A 16,020-nucleotide genomic window follows, 5' to 3' on the forward strand; every position below is an offset into this window, starting at 1 on the left:
AAAAATCGGCAGCTTATTTCCGTGTAAACTTGGAACCGAATATGTACAAGTTGCGTGTAGATGTAAAGAATGATTTTTTTCCCCCGAGCGTATTTACAGAGAGAAACAGAGTATTTTTAAAAGAATTTTCCTTCGTCAAGTTTTTAGTTTGTTTTTAAAAAAAAGAATCGTTAAATTTTTGCTATTAGTAAAAATATATCTCCGATATTTTAATTTTTTTTTTTTTTTTAGAAATTATTAATTATTATTGAAATATTATATTATGATTAATTATTATTATTCTTATTATATTATTATTAATTATTATTAATTATTAATTATTATTATTAATAAATATTATTAATATTATTATTAATTAATAATATTATTGCTGATGCTGAATTTATGCTGAGGAATAAATGTGTATCTTAAAAAGAGAGAGCGAATCTAGGAAAAAATTATCTTAAAATGATTTATTCCTTGTGAATTTGTGCACATTCTATAGAATGTTACAAAAAATATTTCGAGGGAATAAATCTCTTATCGAAGAATGGTAGGCAATTGAAAATTATAATAATTTATATATGTGGGGAGGAACAGTTTGTTGATAATTTTTGTGGATAGGTGAAGTAAATAGTGAATAAAATAAAAAAGGAAAAAAAAAAATTTTGAAAGGTTGTTGTTGTAAATAATAAATGGACAATTGTAAGTGAAGTGATGGATAAAAGAAAAAAAAAGAAATAAATGAAAGAGGACCTGTTGAGAGAATCTTTTTTTGTGAGAAAATAATTCACAAAAGAAGAGGGAGGATATAAAAGAAAAAAAATGAATAAAAAGAAAACACAATTTTTTTGCGATACTGTTTATCTCGTCGCTGCGAATCGCTGAATATATGTGTATATAAATATATAAATATGTAGATATTATATATTTATATATATATGTATGTATAAATATATACATGTATAAATAAACAAAAAATAATGCTAAGAATTCAGAGAAAAAAAAATAAACACATACACACGCGTAAACATTATATAAAAATCATATCTATATAAAAAAATAAAAAAAAACGAACTCCATTTGTAGTCTTTTTTTTTGAAAAATGATTTCCGTAATTTCCAAGTTTTCCTCCAACGAAAGCAAGTGTTTGTTGCTTCAAAAGAAACCTTTCCTTTGTATTTTACATTCTTTTGTAAAGAAGTATTTCTAATATTATTTTTTTCAGGATTTTTTTTTTATTATGTACGATAAGAAAAATTACAGATTTATAGAAAGGAGAAGAAATTTGCCATACAAATAGGAAATAAGTTTTATTTACATGAAGAGAAAATTGATTCAGGACTATTTTACTTATTGTTTGCGAAAGGGAAACAAGAAGCAAACGCGACAAATCACTGGCGAAAATGTAAGTGAACGAATTTAACAGATTTTTTTTTTATTTTTGATTATTTTAAATTATAAATATTGTTAATTGAAAATTGTAAATTGTAAATTCTGAATTCTAAATTATTTTAAAAAAATTGTTCTGATGATACTTAATTGTCATGCCAGACTGGAGTTTCTGATTAGTCGTGATTGTTGAAAAAAATTCTGAAGCTATTTTATTAAAAAGAAATTAATTTTTAATCCCCAATTTTCTTTTATTAATTATAAACATTTTTGTTTCAGTTTTCAATGGAACGTGAAACATGGAAATAATTTTATTAATGAAGAAACAATTGATTGAAGACTATTTTACTTAATTGTTCAAGGAAGGGAGACAACAAGAAGAAGAAGCAACAAATCAGATGAATTTTTATCAGTGGAAAAAATGTAAGTGAACGAATTTTGTAGACTCGTTTTTTATTTTTGATAATTTTAAATTATAAATTAAATTCTAAATTATTTTAAAAATAATTGTTATGATGACACTTAATTGTCATGCCAGACTGGAGTTTCTGATTAGACGTGATTGTTAAAAAAAATTCTGAAGCTATTTTATTTCAAATAGAAATTAATTTCTAATCTCCAATTTTCTTTTATTAATTATAAATATTTTTGTTTCAGTAGTTTTCAATGGATCGTGCTATATGAAAACAATTCTATGAGATTTATTCTTCGTGATGCAGAAATTAATTTCCATCTTTTGTGGATGAAATACGAAGAAACCACAGGAGTGGAAAAGAATTATTTTCCGTAAGTGTTATTCACTGTAATTTAATTTTTTAAAAAAGTTGTAAATTATTTTGAAGATTATAAACAGTGGAATATAAATTATTTAACGTAATTTTTTAATGATGATTCTTCATTTATTCGATAACTCCTAAAAGAATGGGAAGTTTATGGGACATAGCCAAAAGGATACTGATTTTATTTTCTTGTATCTTTAAATTAATATTTATTTGGAAAATTGTGAGATTGATAAGTTATTAATTTCTTTTTCAGATGATAGAAAATTCGCTGGAAGGAGACGAAGTAATTTTATTTCTTTTCTGGGATGGTCACTTTTTTTACAGCGATGACTAAAAATTAAAAAGGTGTGTTATACAATTATAATTTATTTAAAAATTTGTAAATCAAGAAATTTTTCCTTTTAATTTTTTTTTTTTTGTTTTGAAATTCGACAGTATTAAGTAGTTGTTCAAGTGATGATTTATTTAAAAATGAAAGTAGTGGACTGAAAAGTTTTGAAGAGATTTTGTAATCTGAAATTTTTTGATAGTTTAGATTCAATGAATTTTTTCCTTTCTTTGAAAAAATAGTAACAATTGAAAATATTTTCAGCCAATGATGAAGCGGAGAAGAAACAAAGGAAAAAAAGAAAAAAAAGAATAGAAGCACAAAAAATCAAAACAAAATTTATTGTGATGTCCATTTCTCTTTAGTTACGAGAAGAAATAGAACTCTGACAGTCGGGAAATAACTTGAAAGCATCACAATCTTATCTTCTTAAAGGTATAATTTTCCTAATTATTTATTTTTACTATTTTACATTTTGTCTATTTTTATTTTCTTAATATTTAAATTAATAATTACAACTTATAAATAATCTTCAAATGATGATTAGACATTTTTTCGAAAACTCCTAAAAAAATGGGAAGTTTGTGGGACATAGCCAAAAGGATACTGATTTTATTTTTTTGTAACATTAAGTGAATTCTTATTTAGAAAATTGTGAAATTAATGAGTTATTAATTTCTTTTTCAGAGGATAAAAAAATTGATTGGAAGAAGACGAAGTAATTTTGTTCCCTTTCTGAGATGGTCAATTTTTTACAGAGATGACTCTAAAAGTTAAAAAGGTAAATTACTCGATTGTCGATTAAAATTTATTTAGAAATCTGTAAATCGAGAAATTAAATTTTTTTATTTAAATTAGAATCTAATGTTTAAATTCGATAATATTTTTAATTGTTCAAGTGATGATTTATTTAAAAATGAAAGTAGTGGACTGAAAAGTTTTGAGGAGAATTTGTAATCTGAAATTTTTTGATAGTCAATATTTAATTAATTTTTTCCTTTCATTGAAAAAATAGTAACGATTGCAAATGTTTTCAGCTATTAATAGAGAAAAAGAAGAAGAACAATAAGGAGAAAAATGTTTAAAAATCAAGGAAAAATTTATTATGATGACAAATCCTTTTTCGTTAAGAGGAGAAATTAATCTCTGGAAGTTTACTGCAAACATCATCTTATCTTCCTAAAGGTAAAATTTTTCTAATTATGTAATTATTTTTACCATTTCTTTGTTTTTATTTTGTTTTATTTTCCTATAATCTATTTTGCTTTTTTTTAAATTTTGTATTCAACATTTAAATATAATTTTTTGTTGTTCTTTCCAAAGAGTTATTAGCTTTTTAAATTCATCAAATTTCTTCGTTAATTAAACGTTTAAATTAATAAATTAAAACATAATTATTATACGTTCCTCCATGAGGAAGCATTACATAATAATATATACATAATTTTCGAATGATGATAAATTTTAATTAGAAAACTCCAAAAATAATGGAAGTTTGTGGATCATAGCCAAAAGGATACTGATATATTTTTTAATTATAATTTTTCATTTATTTCAAAAAGTTGTTCAATTTATTAACAGAAGATTTTAATTTATTTTTCAGGGGGATATAAAAAGAAATTTGTTGACACTCATAAGAAATGAAGTTTCTTCTGATCTGAACATATTTTTTAAACCAACAACTCTAAAAATGAAAAAGGTAAATAATCCGATTATTAACATTTATATTAAATGTTTTCATTTCCCTTTGAAAAATGTGTGATGATAAATTTAAAGAAATAAGAAATGGGTATTTTATATACTCATTGTGAATTTTTAGCCAAAAGGATACTGATTTTATTATGATATACTTTTGTTTAAAATATTCATTGATTTACGTGACACGGTTGTTTAATGTATTTTCCTTTTTTTTCTTGCAGATTGAAAAAATGGATTGAGGAAGAAAAGTTAATTTTACATCGACGTTTTTTTAGGTAAGCTTTCTAATTAATAAATCAGAAATAAAATGAATCAAAAATAAAATGAATTAAAAATAAAATTTATTTTAATTACTTAAAATTTAAAATTGTTGTTATCAACTGAGGTTTGAGAGATTCAGTTAATTAATTTAGTAATTTGATTATTATGATGACAAACATTGACCATAAAAATTACTCCATGCTGGTTTCAATGCTCAACAGGGCTGAGGCTTTAAAGACATTAAATATTATTTCGCAAAATCTCAAATTGTTTTATTTATAATTCCTTCTTTTTATTACAGTGTTTCAAGAAGGCAGTCTCAAAGCAACGCAAATGATAATGGCTCTGGAAAATCAAATTCTGGAATTCGTTTTGTACTCAAGGATTTAATTTACTTGAGGGAAAATGAAGAAATGCCGAGAAGAAATCTTAAGACTGAAGATCAACATCAAAAGAAAGCATTGAGAAAGAAGAAAAACCGAATAGAAAAGTAATAATTAGTTAAGTAAGGTAAACGATAATTAATTTTTTTAATTTACTTTTATTCATATTATTATTTAGTATTATTTATTTTATAAACATTTAGTTTTCAATACTGTTTGAAACTTTATAATTTTTGTAATAAAACAAAAAAAAAATACAATAAAATCTTTCTTACTCTTGAAATACTAAAATTGTTGTTCTTTTTTAATTAACATCAAAAAGTTAATTTTTAAGTTAATTTTTAAGAAATAATGAACAGTTCTTTGTAATATTTAAATTATTGTAGGTATTTTAATTGCCCTTTTTTCACTATAAAAATTATTTATTATAATGTGCGTGTATCAATTCTTTGGCTGAAAAATAATTTAAATTGTTAATTAATATTAAAAAACACTATTTTATTTAGATTTTTAAATTATATTGAAATCATGCTTCATTAATTATTTTAATTAATTTAAATATAATTGGTGAGAAAGAAGGATCACGTGGCAAATTTTTTATTTTTCGCGGGCATTTGACTCTAACGCTTCTGGTGGTGAGTGAAAGAAGCACAAAAGCAAGCCGCCAAGCCGGCTCAGTGTGCTTAAGGTAGTGATGGGATATCGAAAAAATTTGATATCGATATTACGCTTATCGATATTGCATCTGTAATATCGATATTTAAAAATATATCGTTATCGAAAATAAATATCGATATATCGTAAAAACGATATCGCGCATGCGCAGAACTCTAAGAAATTTTTGAATGTGTATTTGATATTATTAATAATTATTTATTTAATATTATTTTTCAATAAATATAAAGAACGTAAATAAATTAAGTCACTTTCTTTTTAAAGAAAAAAATAAAAAAATTTTAGAATAGGAAAATAAGGTTTTTATATTAATGTATATTTTATAGATATAATATATAAAGAAAACGTTTAATTATTAATTAATGAACATAGAAAATTTAATTTAAGTATATAAAGACTGTTTATTTGTAATAACCGAAATAAATAAAAACAAACTTTATATTTTTATGTAAACAAAATGATGACCTTTAATGCTTTAAAAATGACAGCTTTCAATAAAACTTTCGAACTTGCATATATTCAAAGAACAGGGATAACAATCATAACCTCAAAATTTACATTATTTTTACCACATAAAGGCCAACGCAGAATAGATCTTTAACCGGAACCGTAATCGTAACCGAAAGCATAGAATGGGTTAGAGAAGGATAAACAATATACCTTTCCTTCTTTAACTTATTCTAACCGTTACGCTTACGATTATTAAAGATTTTATTCTGCGTTGGCCTAAAAATCAATGTAAAAAATGGTTTAAAAGTTTTGTTTACGTTATAAATATTTTATAATATAAGAGTTTTATAATTAGGTACTTATATTTAGTACTTCTTAATAGTTACTTAATTTCTTAATTAAAAAAAAACTCAAAACGTGTGACACATCGTGTGGTCGTTACGCGGTTGCGCGCTAGAATTATCGATATTAAAAATTTTATCGATAACGGTAACGATATATCAAAACGTTAATATCGATATTAAAATATCGATTATCGTGACATAGATATCGATATGTTCCGATATTTAATATCGATATCCCATCACTAGCTTAAGGCGGTGTCAAAGTCGATGCGATTTTTCCATTAAAGCTCAATGCAAAAATCCAATCGACTTTGACACCGCCTTAAGGTTTTGTGAAGAAAAGTTATTCTGTTAATTTTATTAAAGTGTATTTTTGCACAGATAATGTTGTGTTTAACATAAATTTCAATGATTTTTAAGAATAAAACTTGAATTCATCTTTATTAAACATGCCTTTCTGAATTTTTGCTCATCAGATTTTGTTTTGGGCAACACATTACAATTCTTCTTCGTTTGCCAATTTTTTTAACCATCAGACACCTAAGAATTAAGGTTTGTTACATTTTATTTACAAGGAACAATAATTAATTTATTATAATATAAATTTTCACTCTAGACTCAAGAAATTTGTCTTTTTACCCTTTTTCCATACATGAATTCATTGTTTCCAACTGTCTGTGGGTAGATCAAAATATTTGTTTTTGTAAATAAATATGCGATGGAAAAATAACTTTAGAATTCTTGCAGAAAAAAAATCCAAGCTTATTTTGAGTCATGGTTGCGAATTTAAAAATGTTATTATATATAATTTTTGGCTCGTAATCTAAAAGAGATAAGATTAGCGTATCATGCAGCCTTCATGAATAATATTCTCACGTATATAGTTTTTTCTAAACGAAACTTAATTACTTAATTAATTTTGGAACCAGACAATATATCGGTTTATCTTTAACGACAATACTCAATCGAATTTATATTTATTTACATTTATATGGGACATTCCACGCCAAATCGTAAATCAATTTGGTTTTGCAACTCAAATTTTTTTCAAATTTTCTTTTCTTTCTGTGCTTGTTGAAATGCGAGTTACCATGATTTTTTTCATAAAACGATTTAAGAGATACAGATTTTTGAAAAATTACGTTTTTTACGTAAATTTTTTTTTTGAAATGCCAAAAATTGATCAAATTGGACGTTTTTAATAAAAATAAGAAAAAAATTTTTGTTAAAAAATTACGATAAGATAAGATAAGATTTAAAATTTTTTTTTTTTAAATTTTATTTTTAACAAGGTATGAATTGATCAATTTTCTTCAAAATTTTTTGCAAGAAACTAGTACTGAATTAACAATTTTTAACCCTTGTCTAATTGTTGTTTTTAAATCTTATCGTAAATTTTTAACAAACATTTTTTTTCATATTTTTATTAAAAAACTACGTGTGAAAACAAAAATTTTCATTAACAAAAGATGCAAAAACAAAATGATTTCCAACTTGGAGTGGAATGCCCCATATACATTTAATTATATTTATATTCACTCCGTAATATTTCAAATCATGATTTATTTACAGGTAAAAGGGATGGACTGAATAGGAAAAACAATTCTGAAAAACCAAGTCCATCAAATAAACCAAATATGGCGATGCCTATTTCCCCCTCGTTACGAGAAGAAGTTAAACTTCGAGAAGCGGAGAATGCGTGGAAACCGACAAGACTAAAGGGTAGCGACATTGATGTTGAGGAAGCTAAAACCGAATCTCTCGCTAAAAAAGTTCGTAGTGTGCTCAATAAATTAACGCTTCAAAAATTCGACACATTGGTTAGTCAAGTGAGAGCGTTGAACATTGATACCAAGGAAAGAATGGAGCGTGTGATTAATCTTGTCTTCGAAAAGGTAATATTATCAATAATATTATGTATATAAATTAAATTGAAAATATATAAATAATATTTTATATTAAATTAAAAATTTCGAAAAAGAAAAATAAAAACAAAACTAGAATTTTTTGAAAATTGTGAAAAAAATCTAATTATAATTGTAAGAATGATTTAACAAATAAATGATGATACTTTAATGTCATGCCAGACTGGAGTTTCTGATCAGGTCTGATTGTTGAAAAAAATTCTGAATATTTTAAATTTTGTTTTATTTTCTTAATTTTCTACGTGTTTTTTTTTGTTGACTAATTTTTTTGTTTTCTATTTGCAGGCAATTAAAGAACCTATTTTTTCCGCGGAATACGCACTTATGTGTAAGGAACTTGCCATGATGCAAGTTTCCGGTACGGATCCATCTGATTCAACAACGGCGAACTTTAGGAAATTAATTATCACTCGTTGTCAACATGAATTCCAAAAGGAATCCGACAATGGTGATATGAGAGAGACGAAAGCTAAGGAAATTGAAGAATGTACAGATCCTGTAAGTTTGAATACTTGTTTCTTTATTATTTAGTAGTTTCTTGAATACATAATTCTTGAAATCTTAATTATGGAAAATATAGAGAATTTATAATTATAGAATCAGAAAAATTTTATTTGTTATTAATATTGTTATTTTTATTAAATTACAGGAAAAGAAGAAAGAATTAATATTATTCTGTGAAGAGGAAGAGAGGAGGATACGCATGAAGTCTGTTGGTAACATAAGGTTCATTGGAGAACTTTTTAAACAAGGAATGTTGAAAAAGAATATTATGCTTTTCTGTATAAATCATTTATTACAATTCCGTGATGAAAATAATTTGGAATGTTTGTGTATATTGTTAACGACAGTAGGAAAAAGATTGGAATCTAAAGACGTAAGTAGAAAATTTCACTCTATTTCCTTCTGTTTTTCATCTAAATGTGTCCATTTATTTTTTATTTTTTTGTCCGTTTGTTTTAATTGTTTACGTTAAAAAAATTGAGCAGTTTACATTGTTCTCTGGATTTTAATTGTTTTTTTTTCTTTTTTTCAGGAATTGAATGAATATTTTATTCAAATACAGGGCATCGCAAATGATAAAGGCCCTGGAAAAATTAATTTCAGAGTTTGTTTTATGCTCCAAGATGTAATTGACTTAAGGGCGAATAAATGGGTGCCAAGGAGAGATGACAGTAATCCTAAGACAATGGACCAAATTCAAAAAGAGGCAGAAACCGAACGATTAGATGCCCAACTCAATATTCCTCTTAATACCCCACGAAAAGATGATCGGAACGTTGACCGACGAAGAAATCGTAAGTATCATCAAATAGAATTATTCTAATGGTATTAAAATTCGATTCTTTCTACTTTAATTTTTTCCTACTATAATTAAATAATTTAAGAAAACTTTTGTTTAATTTCTAAATATACAAACTAAATTGTTGTGATGATACTTAATGTCATGCCAGACTGGAGTTTCTGACTAGAGGTGATTGTTTAAAAAAATTCTGATGGAATTATTAAAAATTAAGGATAAATTTGCAGTTTGTTTTTATAGTTTGGTTAATGGAATGTTTATATTTTCAGGTGGAATGGCAGGGTCTTCCGAAGATGGTGGTTGGAGTCAGCCAGTTCGATCGAGAGCTTCATACTCTTGTGATACTTCGAAACTAAAAACTAAACCTGTAAGTATTTTAATTTATTTTATATTTAAAAAAGAATAGTCTTGCAAAAATTCCTTTGCTTTTATTAATAAATAAGTAAACTACTTCTATCAGAAAGCAATTATTTTTTTTAATTTATTGATAATTCATATTTATAGTCGTAATGAAAATTAAATTTATAAATGAGTGTAGAAATTAATTTTAGCTTCAATTTAGAATTGTTGATAAATAAATCAAATGTTAAAGTGTTGGTAATAAATTTTAATAATTGTATTGTGATGATACTTAATTGTCATGCCAGACTGGAGTTTCTGATAAAAACGTGATTGTTAAAAAATTCTGATGCAATTATTTTACTTGGAAAAAATTTCTGTTTGAATTAGTTGTTTCAAATTTTTAACAATTCTTTGTTTTCTTCTTTTATTACAGCCTCTAATGGACGATCTTCAATTAGGAAATAGGAATACTTATACTATGTGGAATAAGAATATTCCTTCTGTAGGATCCACAAAGATGCAGAATAAATTTTCAGCCCTAGAAAATATTTCATCGTTTGATCAAGAAAAACGTAATCCACTCCAACTTTCTGGATCAAAGTCGATGGGACCACGAGAATGTGGCAGAACTGACTACAAATCCGCTTATGGTAAGAAACGTGAAATATTCTTAAATATATTTTTTCTTTTAAATAAAAAAAAGTATAATAATAAATAGTTAATAAATAATGGAAAATAATTTGTCAAAATTATCAATTTTTTATATTTTCGTGATGATATATTATTTATTCGATAACTCCCAAAGGGAAGTTTATGGGACATAGCCAAAAGGATACTGACAAAGTTTATGAATTTATAGAATTTAATTTTCTATCTGGAATACTTTGTGATTTGTTGATCGACATTTTTCAGATGGTAGAAGTTCGCGAAATGGCAGTAGCTACCAATTAAGTAGTAGTGGTTCCTTGACTAGAGAGGGAATTCCTCCACTTGACAGTGGAAGAAGTCAAAGTGTCACAATGCCTCCTCAGAGCAAACCAGCTCCACAACCTACCTCTATTAGTAATAAACCAGAAAAATCATTTGATGAACTCCAAAAAATTGTTCATATGTTCGTCGAGGAATATATCACCGAGGGCAATGGTGAAGTAAGTAATGGAAATGTTTTTTTCATTATTTCCGCACGCTCCTTAGATCCATCTCTGATATTCCAAGGAGATGCTTGAGTCATTGGTGTGCTAGAATATGCAATACCTTCTTTTTGCTTTCAATACTTTGCACGAAAAAAAACTCATTTTTTGGGTTAAAAAGTTCAAAGTGAACCAAAAAGTAGACAGGAAAATTAATACTCAATTTATAAATTTTAATTTCATTCATTTTTAACTCGGAAAAATCGCAGTAAAAATAAAAAAATATATATTTGGAAATAAATATTTTCGAAAATAATATTTTTCAAGCTCTTCTTTAGTTTTTTACTTTCATTTTATTGCTTCTTTCATTTTTCTATTAAATTAGTATTTGATTTCTAATTGAGAATATTTTTTTCTCTTACAGTATGTTGTACTCGAAATTAAACAACATTTCTCAACTTCACAATTGCCAGCAGTGGTTCGTGAAATAGTTAACGAAGTTCTCGACAAATCTGTCAATGCACGTGAATCAGTATCAAAACTATTGTCCTTCCTTATCACCAAAAAATCAATCACTTTGAACGACTTCCGAAAAGGGTAAGCGATTATAAGTCTCCAACTCCCACTTAATTGTAAATTTATCCCAAAATTTTTTTAATTTTATTCAAATGTTTAGAAACGTACAAAAAAACTGGTAGAAAATTGTTTTAAAATTCAATTCTCTCTCTTTTTTTAAAAACTATGAAATTTTTTAAAAATGGAACAATATACTTATAAGGGAAAAAATCATTATTTATAGCAAAAGAAAATAGAAGACCATTGATTTAGTTTATTTTTTGGAAAAATGTATGATGAAAATTTTTCTAAAATAAGAAATGTGTATATTATACTCATTGTGAATTTTTAGCCAAAAGGATACTGATTGTATTTTTTAATACTTAACTATAATTTTTTTAGTAATTGACAAAGATTTCACGAGTAAAATTTTTTCAGATTTGGTGAAGTTCTTGAATCAGTCGATGATTTAATAATTGAACGCCTTGATGCAAGAACCAGACATAGCTCCGAGAAAAGAGTGGGGAGTAGTCCCCTGGCAATAAAATATTCAACTTCAAAATTTTTGAATTTTTAAATTTTATTCTTATAAAGAATAAAAAACTGCATCTTTTTTTCCTTTGAGAAAAAGTTGTAGAATTAATATTTTTTTAAATAAAATTAAAAAACTTGTTTTTTCTCAAACGAATTTTTAATTAAAATTTCATCTTCAACTCGCTGTCAAATCTACAATTTTGCATATTTTTCAATCAAATTTGGAATGGACACACTTTATATTATCCTTTTTGAGCATATATGTTTTAAAAATTTATATGTTTGTTTATAAACAAACTAAAAAATATTTATTAGCCAATGGTAAAATTTCAACACCATAATCTTTGAACGCTTCGTTTATCGAGGAAATTTTGAGCAAATGAAAACTTCCAGTGAAGAAGTTGTTCAAAATAGTATAAAAAAGTTTTCTGGAAATTATTAAATTATCAAAATTGATAGAAAAAATTCTAACAACGTTTAACTTTTCTCGCGCGGCGGACTCTAACGAAACGAATTTCTATATCTGGCGGAGCCAGCCAGGACTGTTTGTTTTTTCATTTCACAGCTTAGAATAATGAAAATAATTAATATTTATTATTTTAATAATATTTTTTGACGCTAATATAATAATTTATTTATTCTTATATTGAGTGATATGAAAAAATATTGTTTTCCGAAAAAAGCATATTACTGTTTTTTTTCATTATTCTAAGCTGTGAAATGAAAAAACAGACAGTCCTGGCTGGCTCCGCCAGATATAGAAGTTCGTTACGTTAGAGTACGCCGCGCGAGAAAAGTTAAACGTTGTTAGAATTTTTTCTATCAATTTTGATAATTTAATAATTTCCAGAAAACTTTTTTATACTATTTTGAACAACTTCTTCACTGGAAATTTTCATTTGCTCAAAATTTCCTCGATAAACGAAGCGTTCAAAGATTATGGTGTTGAAATTTTACCATTGGCTAATAAATATTTTTTAGTTTGTTTATAAACAAACATATAAATTTTTGAAACATATATGCTCAAAAAGGATAATATAAAGTGTGTACATTCCAAATTTGATTGAAAAATATGCAAAATTGTAGATTTGGCAGCGAGTTGAAGATGAAATTTTAATTAAAAATTCATTTGAGAAAAAACAAGTTTTTTAATTTTAATTAAAAAAATATTAATCCTACAACTTTTTCTCAAAGGAAAAAAAGATGCAGTTTTTTATTCTTTATAAAAATAAAATTTAAAAATTCAAAAATTTTGAAGTTAAATATTTTATTGCCAGGGGACAACCCCCCACTCTTTTCTCGGAGCTATGTCTGGTTCTTGCATCAAGGCGTTCAATTGATATTCCGAAAATCCTGTCTTACTTCGCCGAAATTTTGGGTATGTTTTATTCTTTATTCTCTAAATAAGTTCTTTTTGTAAATTATGTATTTACGTATATAATTCTAATTATATATTTAATTATTAACTAACTAAATTATTATGATGACAAATATTGACCATAAAAATTATTCCATGCTGGTTTCAATGCTCAACAGGGCTGATGCTTTAAAGCAAATTAAAAATATTTTGCTAATTTTTGAAAACGAATCTTATTATTAATTTCTTTTCTTTTGTGCAATTTTTCAGTTAATCTTGTGATTGACGAAACTCATCCGCTGGCTGAATTGCCTATTACCTTGGCTAGTTTAAGAAGTACAGGTCAAAGTGGAAAATTAGTAGGTGAATTATTCTCCAAAATGGCTACAATTTGTGGACCATCAGAATTCCTTGTTGAAAAGTGGTTTCGAAGTAAACTCCAAATTAGTTATCTTATTAATGGAGAACGAGAAAATATTGATGAAATCATCAAGAATTACGTAAGTGCTTTTGTTTTTTAATGTTCTGTAAATTAATTAGTTTACACTTCGTTATCATTTTAAATTAATTATTTTAATTCTAAATTATTAAATTTATAATATAATATAAATATAATATAAATATATTATAATATAAAAAAATATAATAATAATAAAATAATTTTAATATTAGGTGTTAATTGCTTTTATTTTTTATTTGATGATGAAAACTTTTTGTGTAAATAAGTAAGGTTTTAACCTGTATGCATTTTTTAGCCAAAAGGATACTGACATTGAAAAATAGTTTATTACTTTTTTCATTTTTTTGTAAGAATTGTTAATGATATTTTCTATTTTTTTGCAGAAATTACAATCACTAGCAGAAAAGAAGTTTACATCTTTTGAACAAATTCATGATCACCTTGTAAAATTGATGAAAACTAGCAATAATATAGTTGATGATGTTGTTACTTGGGCGAAGGTGCGTTCTTTGAAATTAATAACAATTTACTTTTTTTGATAATAGAGAATTGATTTGCTAATAAAAAAATATTTTTCTGTTACAGAATAATATTTCAGACAAAGTTCTTGAGCCAAAATTTATTCGAGTTCTCATGACTGCCATTTTGGAAGTATCCACTGGTTAGTAATAATATTTATGCAATTTATGCCTTACTTCCATGCAACTCTTTTAATTTTTTATATTTTAACTCTTCAGGTTCCTATATTTTTCATTTTTAACTTTTATAATTTTCACTTATTACTATTTGTTGGTTATTAAAATTATTTTTTTTCAGTTTTTTTATTATTAAGGAAGGAATAAAGTTTATTTTCGTTTTGATAATTAAAATAAATTTTTAATTTGTTATTACAATTATTTTTCTATTCTTTTTATTCAGTTATATTTCGATTGTTAAAGAAAGAAAAAAAAGTTTATTTTCATTTTGATAATTAAAAATTTTTAGTAAAAATAGTTTTTAATGGAGAATTTTTCATGTTTCAGTTTGTAATAAACAAAGACACGACTTCAAGCCTGAAATATTCCAAGGTTTGCAAACGCTGATACATAGGTTCGTCGATGCGAATGAAAAATTAGAATTGCAATGTCTGTTCGCTGCTCAGTCATTTGCAAATAAATTAGAATTCCCCCCTGGTGAGTTTTATTAGATTTTCTATATTTAAAAAATATGTTTCATATAGTTCAAGTAAAAAAAAAGAATTTCTTTTCTATTTACTCTCAGTAGTAAATTATTATTACTATTTTAACCAATAATGTTTTTTTGTTCAAACAGGGCTGCTTTTAAACATTTTTGATAAATTATGTGAGGACAATGTAATTTCCTTTGAGTCTTTCATCTCGTGGGAAACGAATGACGATGCAGCTGAACGTGAAGGAAAGGCAGTAGCTTTAAAAGCACTCACATGCTTTTTCACATCATTGAAGGATGCCGAAGAAGTTTCTGAAGAAGAAACGTCAGCTCAAGTGCGTTAAATATTGTTAGTGTTTTAAATGGAGAATTTTTGACCCAATGCCAATGTGACGTGAGTTTTACTCTTTATTTCTGAATATATTGTGAAACACATTTTCAGGAAAGTGCGTTTTTTCGCAATTTATAAGTGCTAAAAGTCTTGTGAATTTCTAAATAATGCGAAACGAAAAAATATAACTAAAGAGGAAAGGTTTAACAAAACAAAAATGAAAAAAGCAAGGTCTTAATGCGTTTCTTTTTTAATTAAAAAGAAACTGAAAATCTCTTGTGTCAGAGAGCGAGAGTATGCCTACAGAAAATATATATCTAGAAAAATAAATTCCAGGATTCGTTTTGTACTAAAAAATTTATATTAGTAGTGTTTGAAGGCGTTCAGTAGATTGTAAGTCGAGAAAAGATTTTAAGACTAAAGATCAGCCTCAAATCGAAGTATTAGAGTTAACAAAAGCCAAAAAGAAAAAGTGAAAATTGTTTAAATACAGTAAACAATAACTAATCGTTAATAAATGTGAAAGAAAAATTTTTATTTTTAGTATTTTTCACTTAAATATTTTATAATACTGTTGAAAACAAATTTGTAATTTTCATAATAAAATTATTGTATTATATTGTA

The 16,020-nt window shown here is 25.6% G+C and overlaps 1 protein-coding gene and 1 long non-coding RNA gene across 4 annotated transcripts; both read left to right on the plus strand.

The window, feature by feature from the left end:
- Positions 1-243: 243 nt before the first annotated feature.
- LOC122508361 lies at positions 244-5,080 on the plus strand. Its single transcript, XR_006302222.1, has 10 exons — positions 244-1,387; positions 1,651-1,794; positions 2,029-2,157; positions 2,407-2,498; positions 2,746-2,916; positions 3,169-3,262; positions 3,519-3,666; positions 4,085-4,180; positions 4,401-4,454; positions 4,742-5,080. It is a non-coding gene; the product is annotated as an uncharacterized LOC122508361 (long non-coding RNA).
- Positions 5,081-6,646: 1,566 nt separating this feature from the next.
- Positions 6,647-16,015, plus strand: LOC122508362 (eukaryotic translation initiation factor 4 gamma 3-like). Of its 3 annotated transcripts, none has more exons than XM_043621653.1 (16): positions 6,647-6,844; positions 7,865-8,187; positions 8,503-8,715; positions 8,867-9,094; positions 9,254-9,515; positions 9,790-9,887; positions 10,296-10,512; positions 10,775-11,010; positions 11,417-11,589; positions 11,986-12,021; positions 13,416-13,459; positions 13,709-13,938; positions 14,282-14,398; positions 14,484-14,559; positions 14,921-15,070; positions 15,210-16,015. In XM_043621653.1, the coding sequence occupies exons 2-16, from the start codon at positions 7,930-7,932 to the stop codon at positions 15,407-15,409; spliced, it is 2,538 nt and encodes an 845-aa protein (XP_043477588.1). In that variant the 5' UTR covers positions 6,647-6,844; positions 7,865-7,929; the 3' UTR covers positions 15,410-16,015. The 3 variants fall into 3 exon arrangements, with proteins under 3 accessions (XP_043477588.1, XP_043477590.1, XP_043477589.1); XM_043621655.1 differs by having other exon boundaries at positions 11,986-12,003; positions 13,404-13,459; XM_043621654.1 differs by having other exon boundaries at positions 11,986-11,995; positions 13,396-13,459.
- Positions 16,016-16,020: the final 5 nt, after the last annotated feature.

This window comes from Leptopilina heterotoma, unplaced genomic scaffold, assembly GCF_015476425.1.
Source record: "Leptopilina heterotoma isolate Lh14 unplaced genomic scaffold, ASM1547642v1 Lhet_54, whole genome shotgun sequence".
In the NCBI taxonomy this organism is placed as follows: domain Eukaryota; kingdom Metazoa; phylum Arthropoda; class Insecta; order Hymenoptera; family Figitidae; genus Leptopilina; species Leptopilina heterotoma.

Coding starts and splice junctions, on each gene's coding strand:
- LOC122508362 (XM_043621653.1), top strand. CDS start 7,930: ATGGCGATGCCTATTTCCCCCTCGTTACGAGAAGAAGTTAAACTTCGA. Junction 8,188..8,502: donor TTAATCTTGTCTTCGAAAAG/GTAATATTATCA, acceptor TTCTATTTGCAG/GCAATTAAAGAACCTATTTT. Junction 12,022..13,415: donor GAATCAGTCGATGATTTAAT/AATTGAACGCCT, acceptor ATCAAGGCGTTC/AATTGATATTCCGAAAATCC.